Source organism: Panulirus ornatus, chromosome 68 (genome assembly GCF_036320965.1).
Source record: "Panulirus ornatus isolate Po-2019 chromosome 68, ASM3632096v1, whole genome shotgun sequence".
NCBI classification, from domain to species: domain Eukaryota; kingdom Metazoa; phylum Arthropoda; class Malacostraca; order Decapoda; family Palinuridae; genus Panulirus; species Panulirus ornatus.
The window spans coordinates 2,584,217-2,603,561 of NC_092291.1; the positions used below are offsets into that span (position 1 = coordinate 2,584,217).

General features: G+C 40.8%; 1 protein-coding gene across 9 annotated transcripts in view; it reads right to left on the minus strand.

Annotated features, from left to right (window-relative positions):
• LOC139747272 (DNA topoisomerase 2-binding protein 1-like) overlaps window positions 1–19,345 on the minus strand; it is a 688,948-nt gene that overhangs the window by 488,507 nt on the left and 181,096 nt on the right. For 8 of the 9 annotated variants that reach the window (XM_071659369.1, XM_071659377.1, XM_071659376.1 and 5 more), the window contains exons 8-9: window positions 8,068–8,430; window positions 3,402–3,610 (exon numbers count right to left, since the gene is read on the minus strand). In XM_071659369.1, coding sequence (XP_071515470.1) covers window positions 3,402–3,610; window positions 8,068–8,430 — 572 coding nt within the window. The remainder of the gene's footprint in view (window positions 1–3,401; window positions 3,611–8,067; window positions 8,431–19,345) is intronic. The other variant, XM_071659371.1, reaches the window with a different exon arrangement.

Below are 19,345 nucleotides of genomic sequence, written 5' to 3' on the forward strand. Positions count from 1 at the left end.
TTCTGCCAATCTTCAGGCACTTCACCATGATCCATACATATACTGAATACCCTTACTAACCAATCAACAACACAATCACCCTCTTTCTTAATAAATTCCACTGCAATACCATCCAAACCCGCTGCCTTGCTGGCTTTCATCTTCCGCAAAGCTTTCACCACCTCTTCTCTCTTAACCAAACCACTGTCCCTAACTCTCACTTCACACACCATCCCGACTAAATCACCCTACATCTGCTGTTCTATTGTCAAACAAATTCAACAAACCCTTAAAACACTCACTCCATCTCCTCATTTCATCCCTATCTGTTATCGCTTCCCCCCTTGTCCCCTTCAACAATGTTCCCACTGAAGTGAGAGAGCCATGGTTTGGTGAAAAAGGAAATGTAATGAAAAACTTATGTAAGATGAAATATGTTAAGGTGGCTGGAGTGGATAGTACTGCAGTTGAATTTATTAAGAAAATGAGTGACTGTTGCTGACTGGTTGGGAGGGCTCTTCAATGTTTGGGTGGATCATGGAGAGGTACCTAAGGATCAGCGGAATGCATGTATAAAGCCATTATATAAGTTTGTTGAGTATACCAGGCAAATTGAGTAGTGGGTACTGATTGAGAAGGTTAGGACATGCACAGAGCATCAGACTGGGAAGGAGCAGTGTCATCCAGAAGTGGATCAGGTGTCTGCTTTAAGGAATGTGTTAGAGAAATATCTAAAGAAACAGATGGATTTGTATGTGGCATTTATGGACTTGGAGAAAGCATATGATAGATGTGATAAAGATGCCTTAAGAATATATGCCTTAAGAATATATGTTATGGAAGGAGAGCTGCTAGAAGCAGTAAATTCTTATGAAGGGCATAAAGCATGTATACAAGAACAGAATGATTTGAAGTAAAGGTTGGTCTGTGGCAGGGGTGTGTGACGTCACCATTGTTGTTCAATTTGTTTATGAATGGAGTGGTGATAGAGGTAATTGCGAGAGTCTTAGAGAGAAGGGCAAGTATGCAGATTGTGGGGATGAGAGGGCCTGGGAAGTGAGGCAGTTGTTGTCTGCTGCTGATATAGCACTGGTGGTGGATTTGAGTTAGAAACTGTAAAAGTTGGTGACTAACTTTAGAAGAGTGTATGAAAGGAAGAAGTTGAGAGTGAATGTGAATAAAAGCAAGGTTATTTGGTTTAGCAGGGTTGAGGGACATTTTAGATCAGATGTGAGTTTGAATGGAGAAAACTTGGAGGAAGTGAAGTATTTTAGATACCCAGGAGTGTACATGGCAGTGAATGAAATTATGGAAGCAGAAGTGAGTCATATGGTGGAAAAAGGAGCAAAGGTTCTAGGAGTGCTGAGGAATGTTTGGAAACTGAGGTCATTATCTGGGAGGGCAAAAATGGGTATGTACGAAGGAATAGTAGTCCCAACACTGTTAAATGGATGCAAGGTACAGGCTTTAGATACGGCAGCGCAGAGGAGGATGTTGGAAATGAAATATTTAAGGAAAACATGTGGAGTGAGGTGGTTTGCTCAAGTGTGAGATGAAAGGGTATAAGAGAGGTGTGCTAATAACAATGTGGTTGAGAGAGTTGAAGAGGGTGTGCTGAAATTGTATGGACGTATGGAGAGAGTGAGTGAGGAAGGTTGATGAAGAGGGTATATGCATCAGAAGTGAAGGGAACAAGAACAGTGAGACCAAACTGGAGATGTAAGGATAGAGGGAAAGAGATTTGAGTGATTGGGGCCAGAAGATGCAGGAAGGTGAGGCATGCACAGGATAGAGTGAATTGGAACAATGTGGTATTCTGGAGTTGACATGCTGTCAATGGCCTGAAACGGGGCATGTGAAGCATCCAGAGTAAACCATAGAAAGTCTGAGGGGCCTTAATGAGGACATGGAAGCTGTGGTTTCAGTGCATTACACATGACAGCCAAAGAATGGACAAGAACAGTTGTGGCCTTCCTTCATCTATTTCTACCACTAACTCGTTGATGCAGGAAACAGTGATCAAGTATGAAAAACAAAGTCATGGAAGAAGTAAAAATACATTCGTAGCACTGTATTAAGACCCAGAAGAAAAAGCAAACTACATTTGGGTGTCATCATAAAGGAGAAACTACAATTTGGAGGACGTAATCTTGAGAACCTTCTGCAAAAGAGACAGAAACCTTCAATGAAAATTTTGAATACTGAGGAAGCAAAATTGAATACTGCTGTACTGTATGTCATCAGTGAAACAAATAAGGCTGAACAAACCAGAGAATTTAAAAATGATTCATGAGCAAAATTGAGGGGATAGAACATACCATGAATTGAAGAAAGAACTGTAACTAAATAGCCGAGAAAGAATAAAGATTTATGATAATGCATGGTACAAAGAGAAGGTATAAAAAAAACTGCACAGATCCTGAAAGTCTCTCATCAAAGGAGAGAGAGAGAGAGTTATTATATCTGTGATAATACCATAAAAAGAACCAAATAAAAAATATGCATGCCCAGCCAGGACATTTAAATAACTATATAACAAACAATACTACCAGGAGAAATAAAAGATGCATTTAAAAGAAAAGTTGACATGTGGTTGAAATTAGTCCCAGACGAACCAGGAACAGATAATCATTTACAGCATGTGGCATTAGAAAATAAAATACTATTCATTAAAAAGATTTGTGATGAGTACTGTGCACTAACCCTGCCATTTTCTCAAAGTCTTGCCACACTGACTGGTAAGTGATGAAGACATTACACTCTATGGACAAATGTTTGCAAAACTTTAACCACAATTGGGCCGGATGTCCTAAACAGTACCACAACTAATCAGTTACCATATGCTATATTAGTCAACAAATAAATTTTGAGATAGGAAACATATGAAAGTTTTTGGTGAGTACAGTAAACAAATTTGCAATGTTTAAAATTTCCATAAAACAAATACTGGCAATAAAACTCCATAGGTCACATAACAATTTCTATCTAATACAGTATGTCTAGTGACTCTCAAAATCTAGAAAAACCTGAAATCCAGCAACTACTCAATCCTATGGTTGCAGAATTTGGGATATCAGCGTGTATCATCTCTATAAAAGAAAGATTCATTATTAATTCAAGTGATGTCAGTACATCAAAACTTCACAGTGATCTGAATAGTTATTACTAATGAATCATCACAATAAAGTACATAATGGTAAAAAAATCATGGTAAATGCAGGGGAAGAAACAAAAAATGGTAAAGGATATGACTGTAAAAACAGGAGCAGCAACAGAAAAATTTACATCAGTGATCAAACAATAAATAATTCTATCTAGCATTACAAATACAACAAGTTTCGTTATGAATATCATTTCTACCATGTATATTAGAGCAGAAGTCTTATTATCTGCAACACATCAAAATGTAATTCATACACTACCTCTTGGTCTATACAGTCTTCAATGAAATAGTGTGAGATTATCTCTTCAGCTCTAGAATGAGCAGTTCCAGTTCCATCAATGTTCAACAATGAATAGTGAACTTGATCTCCAAAGCTAAGGGACACAATTTTTCCTCCTCGATCTTGAATTGCCAGGACTAAATCATCGACTGTCTCCTCACCGTAGCCAGATACTGTGAACGTTTTCCCTTTATGAATAAAGAAAGTTATTTAATTCTGAGAAAGGTTCTTTTCTGAGATTTTGACATTGTCTTAGACCTAGGGTCACTGGCTTCCCCTCTAAACCCAGCTGGATGAGATAAAATAACATTAACAACTCTAATTTCATATAGAAAGAATTTCGCTAACATTTACCTTTCGTTTACGACAAATAATGTTCAGTAGATAGACATTAAGTACAAACACTGTAAACATTACAAGTCACAATCAGTCCATGAATCGTCCCAGCAATGTTGTTTGTTCTCAGTCTTACAATATTCAGACTTATACTGTGTTACTGTGACGTGGTTGTATTGAAACTTCCTACCATAAACTATGGAAAACCTGTAAATGAAAACCCTATTTTGGAGAACATTCACATCGTGTAATTCTGTAAAATGGAAGCTACTCACTCACTTTCAGAAAGAAAAGTTTCTAAAATAAAAACAGATCTCATTAGACCTCTTTAATGTTCAAAGAGCACTACAAGCGTCTGAGAGGCATACAGCACCTACTCATTAGGGGGATAAAACACCCTTTTGCCTGTGCTGGGTCATATCCATGATGATTCAACCACTTCAACTACTGAACAAAATGTGAGGCCAACAGATCCAGCAAAGCCTCATCCTCCTTCCTAATCACCCACATGTATTTATGTGTCTCTTTTTAAACTAAATATTCCCATGAAGTTCACCATTTCCATTCACTTTACTGAATATCTGATTTTTATTTATATTTCATTATACCTAATCGCCGTCTCCCACGATAGTGAGATAACGCAAGGAAACAGACGAGGAATAGCCCAACCCAACTACATACACATGTAAATACATAAATGCCCACACACACATACATATACATACCTATACATTTCAATGTATACATACATATACATACACAGACATATACATATATACACATGGACACATTCATACTTGCTGCCTTCATCCATTTCTGTCGCCAACCTGCCACACATGAAATAGCAACCCCCCCTCCCTCCAGCAAGGTAGCGCTAGGGAAAGATAAAAAAGACACCGTTCATTCACACTCAGGCTCTATCTGTCATGTGTAATGCACTGAAACCATACTTCCCTTTCCACATCCTGGCCCCACACATCTTTCCATGGTTTACCCTAAATGCTTCACATGCTCTGGTTCAATCCATTGACAGCACGTTGACCTTGGCATACCATATCGTTCCAATTCACTCTATTCCTTGCACACCTTTCACCCTCCTGCATGTTCAGGCCCCAATCGCTCAAAATCTTTTTCACTCCACCCTTCCACTCCAATTTGGTCTCCTGCTTCTCCTTGTTCCTTCCACCTCTGACACATATATCCTCTTGGTCAATCTTTCCTCACTCATTCTCTCCATGTGACCAAACCATTTCAAAACACCCTCTTCTGCTCTCTCAACCATACTCTTTTTATTACCACACACTTCTCTTACCCTTTCATTACTCACTTGATCAAACCAACTCACACCACATATTGTCCTTAAACATTTAATTTCCAACACACCCACCCCTCTTCGCACAACCCTATCTATAGCCCATGCCTCACAACTATACAACATTGTTGGAACCACTATTCCTTCAAACATATCCATTTTTGCTCTCCGAGATAATGTTCTTGCTTTCCACACATTTTTAACATTCCCAGAACCTTCGCCCCCTCCTCCACCCTATGACTCACCTCCACTTCCATGGTTCCATCCACTGCTAAGTCCACTCCAAGATATCTAAAACACTTCACTTCCTCCAGTTCTTCTCCATTCAAACTTACCTCCCAATTGACTTGTTCCTCAACACTCCTGAACTTAATATTCTTATTCACATTTACTCTCAGCTTTCTTCTTTCACACACTTTACCACACTCAGCCACCAGCTTCTGCAGTTTCTCACCCAAATCAGCCACCAGCGCTGTATCATCAGTGAACAACAATTGACTAACTTCCCAAGCCCTCTCATCCACAACTTGCCCCTATCTCCAGAACTCATGCGTTGACCTCCCTAACAACCCCATCCATAAACAAATTAAACAGTCATGGAGACATTATGCACCCCCCTGCCACAAACCGATATTCAATGAGAACCAATACTTTCCTCTCATCCTCTTCATACACATACCATACATCCTTGGTAAAAACTTTTCACTGCTTCTAGCAACTTACCTCCTACACCATATAATCTTAAAACCTTCCACAAAGCATCTCTATCAACCTTATCAAAGGCCTCCTCCAAATCCATAAATGCTACATACAAATCCATCTATTTTTCTAAGTATTTCTCACTTACATTCTTCAAAGTAAATACCTGATCCACACATCCTCTACCACTCCTGAAACCACACTGCTCTTCCCCAATATGATGCTCTATACATGCTTTTACCCTCTCAATCAATACCCTCCCATATACTTAGGAATACTCAACAACTTATGTCTCTATAATTTGAACACTCGCCTTTATCCCCTTTGCCTTTGTATAATGGTACTATGCATGCATTCTGCCAATCCTTAGGCACTTCACCATGATCCATACATACACTGAATATCCTCACCAACCAATCAACAACACAGTCACAACCTTTTTTAATATATTGCACTGCAATACCATCCAAACCCGCCGCCTTGCCAGCTTTCATCTTCCGCAAAGCTTTCACTACCTCTTCTCTGTTTACCAAACAATTCTCCCTGACCCTCTCACTTTGCACACCACCTCAACCAAAATATCCTATATCTGCCAATCTGTCATCAAACACATTCAACAAACCTTCAGAATACTCATTCCATCTCCTTCTCACTTCAGCAGTACTTGTTATCACCTCCCCATTAGCCCCCTTCATCGATGTTCCCATTAGTTCTCTTGTCTTATACACATTATTTACCTCCTTCTAAAACATCTTTTTATTCTCCCTAAAACTTAATGATACTCTCTCAACCCAACTCTCATTTGCCCTCTTTTTCACCTCTTGTACCTTTCTCATGACTGCCGCTTTCTTTTATACATCTCCCAGTCATTTGCACTACTTTCCTGCAAAAATTGTCCAACGCCTCTCTCTCTTCTCTTTCACTAACAATCTTAATTCTTCATTCCACCACTCACTACCCTTTTTAATCTGCCCACCTCCCACCTTTCTCATGCCACAGGTATGTTTTGTGCAAACCATCACTGCCTCCCTAAATACATCCCATTCCTCCTCCTCCTCTCCCCACAATTCTATCTTCAACTGCCACATTACATACTTTCGCATTCAAATTGTCCATCACTAATATCCAATTTCTTTCATCAAAATAATGACACACTCAATAAGCTGCTCCCAAAACTCTCAACTCTCTTTGTCATTCTTCATGTGGCCAGGTGCATAAGCACTAGTAAATAATCAACTATCTCTCATAATCCACTTTCATTTTTAACCACATCAGAGTGGGGCTTACACTTTCACATATTCCCACAACTCCTTTAGCTCTCATCCTTGCCCTCACACTAACCCCTGACTTCACCCCTTAGATATCCCCAAACTATTCAACCCCCTTACCCTCGAGCTTTCTTTGTTTCACTTAACATTGGAATATCCAGGTTCCTTTCCTCAAATATATTACCTATCTATCTCTTCTTCTCTCATCTTGTTACATCTAAACACATTCAGACATCCCAACCCGAACCTTTGAAAAGGATGAGAACTTAGTGTGTACACAGAATGTTTGTGAAGTCTCATAAAAAGCACAGATGTAAGAAATCATCAAAGATAAAGTGGATGGACAGAGTAGGGGAGCAAAAGTGTTTGTTACACATGAAATTTTATGGAAATAGGTAAAAAACTGAAAACTGCATTTCAATTTTCTTCTTATCTCCATAATATCTCACGTGTAACACTTTTGCTCCCTTACTCTGTCCATCCACTATATCTTTGACATTTTCTTACATCTGTGCTTATTGTGAGACTACATACTTTCTAAAAAAAGGAAACAGAACTGATGTTGTATACTAGGGTTGATGTGCTGTCAATAGACTGAACCATGGAATGTGAAGAATCTAGGGTAAACCATAGAAAGGTCTGTGGGGCCTGGATGTGGATAGGGAGCTGTGGTTTTGGAGCATCACATGACAGTTAGAGGCTAAGTGTGAACGAATGTGGCCTTTTTTGTCTGTTTTCCAAGTGCTACCTCCCTGGAGCAGGGGGTAGTGATGCTGTTTCCCGTGGGGCAGGGTAGTGCCAGGAATGGACAAAGGCAAGCATGTATGAATATGTACATGTGTATATATGTATATGTCTGTGTATGTGTATGTATATGTATGAAAATGTGATGCGGAAAACAGAGATCAAGTATTATAAATAAACAAATAAATAACGTAAAAAATTGTGATGAGTGGCACACTGATGAAAACAAAAGCAAGAGCATATGAGAAAAAAAAGAACAAAAGAGAACACAAAATCTGCGACTTACCACTGAATATGCCAGATATGAGGGAAGTCTGGGAATCCGGGAGAGATGAAATATTTGCAGTATCATTTACAATGCTGTTTGCTTTGAAGTTTTGTTTCTTATCAGGAATTCTTGGCTTTAAATACTGATTAAGAATTTCTTCATCCACAAAAGTTTCATTATCATTTGCCAAAGAATCTATGGAAATCCTTCCAATTTTCTTCACTTCTTGTGGACCACAAGTTTCAGCATCAAGGTGGGCAAATGGGGCTTCATCTGCAGGTCGTTTTAGCCTCATACTTTCTATAATCCAGTCAGCATAAACAATGTGTGGCTTGGAGGTCCAGGTGCTGATAATGCTCTTATGTTCAACCATATTTTTACCTGTTTGTAAATATATCAAAAAAAATTTGATACACAACACAAACTCTACAGAATATGCAATGAGAAAGACCAAAAAGAATCAGATAAAACCTGAGGAAGAATGTGAAAGAAAAGGATACTAAGTGACATAAAGGGCAAAATGAGCAAGATAATGAGAGCAGATGATACACTGAACTGACTGAATGATCACTGAAAATTATCTGCCATATAAACAAAAATGGTCATTAATGGTGTGCCAGTATTTCAGTTTTTAAAAATTTTTAAAAATCTAAACAACTCATGGCCCCTAGTCCCATGTATCATGGAGTGCCAAGAAATTCTGGGTTCCCAAATGACTCTACTGCCAATAAGGAGGAGGACTCAGACAGTAGTAGTACTAGCCATTCCCATGACCTTTCCCTCTCTAATAAATCTGCCTCTTTTTCAATTAACTATGCCAACATTTATGACAGTTTTCCTAGTGACCTTGCCTCTGTTGAATAACATCTGCCTTATGATCACCTAAATAGCCCCTTTCTCATATCCAACTATAATCTCAACTCACAATCCCATTCTAAAGGCAGCACATGTGCTAATTCCAACATCAACACATCTGTGGCATGCCTTGAGGACTTTGAGTCCTTAAACACTGATGTTATCTGTCTAAAGGTCTATGTCCCAACTACCACTGTTTTTCTTTGTTTTGACATGAGGGTGTGACACCCTCTCACTTGCGAGCCAAGATCCTTTACCTAAGAGATCTCACCATTCACCATAGGGAGTGGATGAACTCCTCCAATACAGATGGTGGGGGGATTGAAGCCATCACGTTCTCCAATCTCAATAAACTCCAGCAATTATCACCCAACCCACCCATATTCCTGAATGCTGTAACCACCTTCCTAACACTCAGGATCTGTTTTCCACCTCTAATCCTTCATGCTGCAACTACACAATCTAACCCACAAATGGATCATCTAACTAGGACCTCATGAAAGTATCTATTCTAATGGCATACTCCCTTCCAGGAATCCCTAATAAACCTAAATATAGGCACCCCCTGCTAAACCTAAATATAGGCACCTCAATAAAAATGACTGAAACAACTTATAAAAATTCTTTTTTTGACTATCCTTGAGTAGATTACTCTCTCTCATGGGGTGATACTTCTATTCTTATTATCCCACGTTAACAAGGTAGTGCAAGGAAACAGCCAAAAGAATGGCCCAACCCACCCACATGCACACATACACACATACACATCCACACATGCACATGTACATACCTATACATTTCAATGTATACATATATATACACATACAAACATATACATATATACACATATGCATAATTCATGCCTGCTGCCTTCATTCATTCCCGTCACCACCCTGCCACACATGAAATGACAACCCCCTCCCCCCGCATGCGTGCAAGGTAGAGCTAGCAAAAGACAACAAAGGTTACATTTGTTCACACTCAGTCTCTAGCTGTCATGTATAATGCACTGAAACCACAGCTCCCTGTCCACATTCAGGCCCCACAAAACTTTCCAGTTTTACCACAGATGCTTCACATGCCCTGGTTCAATCTACTGACAGTAAGTCAACCCCGGCATACCACATCGTTCCAATTCTCTCTATTCCTTGCATGCCTTTCACATTCGCTCAATATCTTTTTCACTCCATCCTTCCACCTCCAATTTGGTCTCCCACTTCTTGTTCCCTCCACCTCTGACACATATATCCTCTTGGTCAATCTTTCCTCACTCATTCTCTTCATGGGACCAAACCATTTCAATACACCCTCTTCTGCTCTCTCAACCATACACTTTATATTACCACACATCTCTCTCACCCTTTCATTACTTACTCGACCAAACCACTTCACACCACATACTGTCGTCAAACATCTCATTTCCAACACATCCACCCTCCTCCACACAACTCTATCTATATCCCATGCCTCACAACCATATAACATTGCTGTAACCAATATTCCTTCAAACATGCCCATTTTTGCTCTCCGAAATAATGTTCTTACCTTCCACACATTTTCAATGCTCCCAGAACTTTCGCCCCATCCCCCACCCTGTGACTCACTTCCACTTCCATAGTTCCCTCCGCTGCAAAATCCACTCCCAGATATCTAAAACACTTCACTTCCTCCAGTTTTTCTCCATTCAAACTTATCTCCCAATTGACTTGTCCTTCAACCCTACTGTACCTAATAACCTTGCTCATTCACATTTACTCTCAGCTTTCTTCTTCCACACACTTTACCAAACTCAGTCACCAGCTTCTGCAGTTTCTTACCCAAATCAGCCATCAGTGCTGTATCATCAGCGAACAACAACTGACTCACTTCCCAAGCTCTCTCATCCACAACAGACTGCATACTTGCCCCTTTTTCCAAAACTCTTGCATTCACCTCCCTAACAACCCCATCCATAAAAAAATTAAATAACCATGGAGACATCACGCACCCCTGCCACAAACCGACATGCACTGAGAACCAATCACTTTCCTCTCTTCCTACATGTACACATGCCTTACATCCTCGACAAAAACTTTTCCCTGCTTCTAGCAACTTGCCCCTCACACCATATATTCTTAATACCTTCCACAAAGCATCTCTATCAACTCTATCATATGCCATCTCCAGATCCATAAATGCTACATACAAATCCATTTGTTTTCTGAGTATTTCTCGCATACATTCTTCAAAGCAAACACCTGATCCACACACCCTCTACCAATTCTGAAACCACACTACTCTTCCCTAATCTGATGCTCTGTACATGCCTTCACCCTCTCAATCAAAATTTATTTGTTTCATTTTACTTTGTCGCTGTCTCCCGCATTAGCGAGGTAGCGCAAGGAAACAGACGAAAGAATGGCCCAACACACCCACATACACATGTAAATATACATACCTATATATCTCAATGTATACATATACATACACACACAGATATACACATGAACATAATTCATAGTCTACCTTTATTCATTCCCATCGCCATCCCGCCACACGAAATAAAATCCCCCTCCCCCCAAATGTGCGTGAGGTAGTGCTAGGAAAAGACAACAAAGGCCACTTTCATTCACACTCAGTCTCTAGCTGTCATGTAATAATGCACTGAAACCACAGCTCCACCTCCACATCCAGGCCCCACACAACTTTCCATGGTTTACCCCAGATGCTTCACATGCCCTGGTTCAATTCATTGACAGCACATCGGCCCCAGTGTACCACATCGTTCCAATTCACTCTATTCCTTGCACGCCTTTCACCCTCCTGTATGTTCAGCCCCCGATCACTCAAAATCTTTTTCACTTCATCTTTCAACCTCCAATTTGGTCTCCCACTTCTCCTTGTTTCCTCCACCTCTGACACATATATCCTCTTGGTCAATCTTTCCTCACTCATTCTCTCCATGTGACCAAACCATTTCAAAACACCCTCTTCTGCTCTCTCAACCACACTCTTTTTATTACCACACATCTCTCTTACCCTTTCAATACTTACTCGACCAAACCACCTCACACCACATATTGTCCTCAAACATCTCATTTCCAGCACATCCACCCTCTGCCGCACAACTCTATCCATAGCCCACGCCTCGCAACCATATAACATTGTTGGAACCACTATTCCTTCAAACATACCCATTTTTGCTTTCCAAAATAATGTTCTCAACTTCCACACATTCTTCAACGCTCCCAGAACTTTCGCCCCCTCCTCCACCCTGTGACTCACTTCCGCTTCCATGGTTCCATCCGCTGCCAAATCCACTCCCAGATATCTAAAACACTTCACTTCCCCAGTTTTTCTCCATTCAAACTTACCTCCCAATTGACTTGTCCCTCAACCCTACTGTACCTAATAACCTTGCTCTTATTCACATTTACTCTCAGCTTTCTTCTTTCACACATTTACCAAACTCAGTCACCAGCTTTTGCAGTTTCTCACACGAATCAGCCACCAGCACTGTATCATCAGCAAACAACAACTGACTCACTTCCCAAGCTCTCTCATCCACAACAGATTGCATACTTGCCCCCTTTTCCAAAACTCTTGCATTCACCTCCCTAACAACCCCATCCATAAACAAATTAAACAACCATGGAGACATCACACACTCCTGCCACAAACCTATATTCAATGAGAACCAGTCACTTTCCTCTCTTCCTGCACGTACACATGCCTTACATCCTAAATACAAACTTTTCACTGCTTCTAACAACTTGCCTCCCACACCATATATTCTTAATACCTTCCACAGAGCATCTCTATCAACTCTGCCAGATCCATAAATGCTACATACAAATCCATTTGCTTTTCTAAGTATTTCTCACATACATTCTTAAAGCAAACACCCAATCCACACATCCTCTACCACTTCTGAAACCACACTGCTCTTCCCCAATCTGATGCTCTATACATGCCTTCAACCTCTCAATCAATACCCTCCCATATAATTTACCAGGAACACTCAACAAACTTATACCTCTGTAATTTGAGCACTCACTTTTATCCCCTTTGCCTTTGTAAAATAGCACTATGCAAGCATTCTGCCAATCCTCAGGCACCTCACCATGAATCATACATACATTAAATAACCTTACCAACCATTTAACAATACAGTCGCCCTCTTTTTAATAAATTCCACTGAAATACCATCCAAACCCACTGCCTTGCCGGCTTTCATCTTCCGCAAAGCTTTCACTACCTCTTCTCTCTCTACCAAATCATTCTCCTTAACCCTCTCACTTCGCACACCACCTCGACCAAAACACCCTATATATGCCACTCTTATCATCTAACACGTTCAACAAACCTTCAAAATGCTCTCTCCATCCCCTTTTCACATCACCACTACTTGTTATTACCTCCCCATTAGCCCCCTTCACCGATGTTCCCATTTATTCTGTTATCTTACGCACTTGATTTACCTCCTTCCAAAACATCTTTTTATTCTCTCTAAAATTTATTGATACTCTCTCACCCCAACTCTCATTTGCCCTCTTTTTCACCTTTCTCTTGACCTCCTGCCTCTTTCTTTTATACATCTCCCACTCATTTCCATTATTTCCCTGCAAAAACCGTCCAAAGCCTCTCTCTTCTCCTTCACTAATACTCTTACTTCTTCATCCCACCACCTCCCAAGCCTCTCATGCCCCACAAGCATCTTTTGCGCAAGCCATCACTGCTTCCCTAAATACATCCCAATCCTTCCCCAACTCCCCTTACGTCCTTTGCTCTCACCTTTTTCCATTCTGCACTCAGTCTTTCTTGGTACTTCCTCACACAAGTCTCCTTCCCAAGCTCACTTACTCTCACCACTCTCTTCACCCCAACATTCTCTCTTCTTTTCTGAAAACCTCGACAAATCTTCACCTTCGCCTCCACAAGATAATGATCAGACATCACTCCAGTTGCACCTCTCAGCACATTAACATCCAAAAGTCTCTCTTTCACATGCCTATCAATTAACATGTAATCCAATAACACTCTCTGGCCATCTCTCCTACTTACAAACTTATATACATATACTTATGTATATCTCTCTTTTTAAACCAGGTATTCCCAATCACCAGTCCTTTTTTGGTATACAAATCTACAAGCTCTTCACCATTACCATTTACAACACTGAACACCCCATGTACATCAATTATTCCCTCAACTGCCACATTACTCACCTTTGCATTCAAATCACCCATCACTATAGCCTGGTCTCATGCATCAAAACACACTCACTCAGCTATTCCCAAAACACTTGCCTCTCATGATCTTTCTTCTCATGCCCAGGTGCATATGCACCAATAATCACCCATCTCTCTCCATCCACTTTCAGTTTTACCCATATCAATCTAGAGTTTACTTTCTTACACTCTTATCACATACTCCCACAACTCCTGTTTCAGTAGTGCCACTCCTTCCCTTGCTCTTGTCCTCTCACCAACCAATGACTTTACTCCCGAAACATTCCCAAACCGCTCTTCTCCTTTACCCTTGAGCTTCGTTTCACTCAAAGCCAAAACATACAGGTCCCTTGCCTCAAACATACTACCTATCTCTCCTTTTTTCTCATCTTGGTTACATCCACACACATTTAGACACCCTAATCTGAGCCCTCGAGGAGGATGAGCACTCGCTGCATGACTTCTTCTGTTTCCCCTTTTAGAAAGTTAAAATACAAGGAGAGGGGGTTTTCTAGCCCCCTCGCTCCCACCCCCTTTAGTCGCTTTCTATGACATGTGGGGAATGCATGGGAACTATTGTTTCTCCCTTATCCCCAGGGTGATACTTCTATCTCTCCCAAATGCTTACCATAGGTTATTGTTGCAGAAATAGAAGCATGTATCCCCTCCTCCAAGACTACTACTTTTCTCACTCCATGGTTCAACCATTCTTGTTCTGATGCCATTCAAGCACGGGATCAGGCATAATGGGCTTGGATAAATCTCCTTCCCCCAATTCTTATTCAGCATTTATCACTGCCCATAAGAACTGCAAATACATTAACCATGAGGCAGAGCATTCGTTTATCCAATGATGGGTCTTTCTGGTCTTTAGCTACATGCACTGCTAACTTTTGTTGCTTTAACTTTCCTTCACTTTTCTGTTCTGAAGGTACTGTAGCTGTCCCTCCCATTGACAAAGCAACTCTTTGTTGTCCATGATCCTCCTGTAATTCTACTTTGGATGCTCTAAAATTTCTTCCCTTGACTCTCCCCTTACTAATCCTATGCCCCTCCCTGTAATCTCTTTTTGAACTGTATGAAAGATGCTTCCCTCTGGACACAAGCAAGGTTTATGGGCCAGATGGTATCCATCCCCAGCTATTGAAAGAGTATGCTTCCAAACTTGCAACTGTGCATGCTTGTCTGTTCCATTTCTGTTCAAAAACCAGAACTTTTCCATATACCTGGAAGCAGGCAATGATACATCCCATTCCAAAGAAAGGTGACTTCTAACCCCTTTAACTATTGTCCTGCTTCTTTGTCTTTCACCATTTCCAAAGTCTTTGAATCCCTCCTCAGCTTCCATATCCTAACATCTTGAATTTCACAGACTTCTCTTTGATCACCAGTATGCTTTCTGTAAAGTAAGTTCCACTGATAATATCCCTTCCTATTTTGCTTATGTCTAATCATCATCCTTGAAAGATTTTGAAGAATTCTTTATGGCTGCCTTTGATAAATCCAAAGCTTTTGACATGGTGTGGCACTGGGGTCTCATCTCTAAGGTCTGCTCTTATACCTCCCCTCACTTACTTTGCTCTCTCACATCTACCTTCCTCCCTAACCAATCTATTTCCATGGTTGTTGATGGATCAGCCTCTCCCTGTCTCCATCAACAACAGCGTCCCTCAAGATTTTGTCCTGTCTCCTTAACTTTTCCTCCTGTTTATCAAAGACCTCCTTTCTTCAACAAATAACCAAATCCACTTACATGCTGACAACTCAATGCTGCATTCCTCCACATCTGCTCCTCCTTCTCTCCCTTAATCTGTATCTCGTCTCAACACAACTTACTCAATAAACTCAGACTTGAATAGGGTATCTCAGTGGGAAAGACAAAATCTGGTTAAGTTAAATGCCTACAAGACCCAGTCTCTGTCCATCTTGCTATTGAAAATTTCTCACAACTTTTCTCTCTTCTCTGATGGATCTAAAACTAAACCTCTTAACTCAATGTACATACTTGGCATTACTGTAGCATCCACCCTATATTGGAAACTTCACATTGACGAACTAGCTAAGTCTGCTTCTACAAACCTGGAAATCCTGTTTAAATGTCAAAATTTCTTTTCTTCCAAACAGTTGCTCCATTTATAGAAAAGGCTGACCCATCCATGTAAGAAGTACTGCTCTCACAGGTCAGGTGGTTCTGGCTCTGCATGCTTATTACTAAGTAGATTTAATTTGAAAGCAGTCCGATTTATCAACTCCCTCAGGCTAACCTCACAACTTGACCCACTCTACACTGCAAAACTGGTTCACTTTCTCTCTTCTATATATAATACTATGATTTCTGCTCCCTAGAGCTGGCTGCTTTTGTACCCCCACTGTTAAATAGACCATGTAATATTTGGCAAACTACTGCATCACATGGCATTTCCTACACCTCGAAGTTTGGGAACAACTATTCAATTTTTTTTTCTTTTTTTTTTTTTGCTTTGTCGGTCTCCCGCGTTTGCGAGGTAGCGCAAGGAAACAGACGAAAGAAATGGCCCAACCCCCCCCAAACACATGTATATACATACGTCCACACATGCAAATACACATACCTACACAGCTTTCCATGGTTTACCCCAGACGCTTCACATGCCTTGATTCAATCCACTGACAGCACGTCAACCCCGGTATACCACATCGCTCCAATTCACTCTATTCCTTGCCCTCCTTTCACCCTCCTGCATGTTCAGGCCCCAATCACACAAAATCTTTTTCACTCCATCTTTCCACCTCCAATTTGGTCTCCCTCTTCTCCTCGTTCCCTCCACCTCCGACACATATATTCTCTTGGTCAATCTTTCCTCACTCATTCTCTCCACGTGCCCGAACCATTTCAAAACACCCTCTTCTGCTCTCTCAACCACACTCTTTTTATTTCCACACATCTCTCTTACCCTTACGTTACTTACTCGATCAAACCACCTCACACCACACATTGTCCTCAAACATCTCATTTCCAGCACATCTATCCTCCTGCGCACAACTCTATCCATAGCCCACGCCTCGCAACCATACAACATTGTTGGAACCACTATTCCTTCAAACATACCCATTTTTGCTTTCCGAGATAATGTTCTCGACTTCCACACATTCTTCAAGGCTCCCAGAATTTTCGCCCCCTCCCCCACCCTATGATCCACTTCCGCTTCCATGGTTCCATCCGCTGCCAGATCCACTCCCAGATATCTAAAACACTTCACTTCCTCCAGTTTTTCTCCATTCAAACTCACCTCCCGATTGACTTGACCCTCAACCCTACTGTACCTAATAACCTTGCTCTTATTCACATTTACTCTTAACTTTCTTCTTTCACACACTTTACCAAACTCAGACACCAGCTTCTGCAGTTTCTCACATGAATCAGGCCACCAGCGCTGTATCATCAGCGAACAACAACTGACTCACTTCCCAAGCTCTCTCATCCCCAACAGACTTCATACTTGCCCCTCTTTCCAAAACTCTTGCATTCACCTCCCTAACCACCCCATCCATAAACAAATTAAACAACCATGGAGACATCACATACCCCTGCCGCAAACCTACATTCACTGAGAACCAATCACTTTCCTCTCTTCCTACACGTACACATGCCTTACATCCTCGATAAAAACTTTTCACTGCTTCTAACAACTTGCCTCCCACACCATATATTCTTAATACCTTCCACAGAGCATCTCTATCAACTCTATCATACGCCTTCTCTAGATCCATAAATGCTACATACAAATCCATTTGCTTTTCTAAGTATTTCTCACATACATTCTTCAAAGCAAACACCTGATCCACACATCCTCTACCACTTCTGAAACCACACTGCTCTTCCCCAATCTGATGCTCTGTACATGCCTTCACCCTCTCAATCAATATCCTCCCATATAATTTACCAGGAATACTCAACAAACTTATACCTCTGTAATTTGAGCACTCACTCTTATCCCCTTTGCCTTTGTACAATGGCACTATGCACGCATTCCGCCAATCCTCAGGCACCTCACCATGAGTCATACATACATTAAATAACCTTACCAACCAGTCAACAATACAGTCACCCCCTTTTTTAATAAATTCCACTGCAATACCATCCAAACCTGCTGTCTTGCTGGCTTTCATCTTCCGCAAAGCTTTTACTACCTCTTCTCTGTTTACCAAATCATTTTCCCTAACCCTCTCACTTTGCACACCACCTCGACCAAAACACCCTATATCTGCCATTCTATCATCAAACACATTCAACAAACCTTCAAAATACTCACTCCATCTCCTTCTCACATCACCACTACTTGTTATCACCTCCCCATTTGCGCCCTTCACTGAAGTTCCCATTTGCTCCCTTGTCTTCAATATCTTTCCTAATAATTATTATCTGGCACATATCCAAAAGACAGGTTTTCCAATTCCTCAAAATTTGCAAATACTTTTCCATGTCTCTTTTTTTCCCCTTTCAATAAGAGCCTTGCTTTGATATGAGTTTTTGGAGAGAGAGAGAGAGAGAGAGAGAGAGAGAGAGAGAGAGAGAGAGAGAGAGAGAGAGAGAGAGAGAAAGAGAGAAAGAGAAAGAGAAGAGAGAGAAGAGAAAGAGAAAGAGAGAGAGAGAGAGAGAGAGAGAGAGAGAGAGAGTTTTCACTTTTTCTGTCCCACAAACATTTTACACTTTATTCAAATCTGCTTTTATAATTTTTCTATCATGCATGGTTTATAAGTGACAAAGCAATTGAATTTCACAATAAGGGCACATTACTTTTTCATAAATAAGGGTGGTATTACACTTTAAAAACTTGCTTCTAGTAGAGTTGCACACTTTTCAGCTATATTTGGCCCTAGGAACATCCCTCCTTGGTGTCCAGCAGTAATCTGCCAACAAAGAAGGGCTCCACTTTCCTTGGTACCACTTTTCCATGTCCGAAATGTCCTGGTGAAATCTTTCACCGTGCTCATTACTAACTGCCCCAAGATTTTCCATGAAAAAGTCTTAGTGCAAGTCCAAAAAGTGAATTTCTACACTTACATTGCACTCCAGAGCTTTACATAAAGTCAACAGATCTTTTGCACCACAGTAGTTTTCTGATCGGTGGTTTGACAAAAAATCTTTGCAAGCTCTCTTAAATGACAGCCATGCAGTTTTTTCAATTTCATTTAGCTCTTCATCAAACTTTTTATCTTGAAGTAGTTCCTTGGTCTGCGGTCCTACAAAA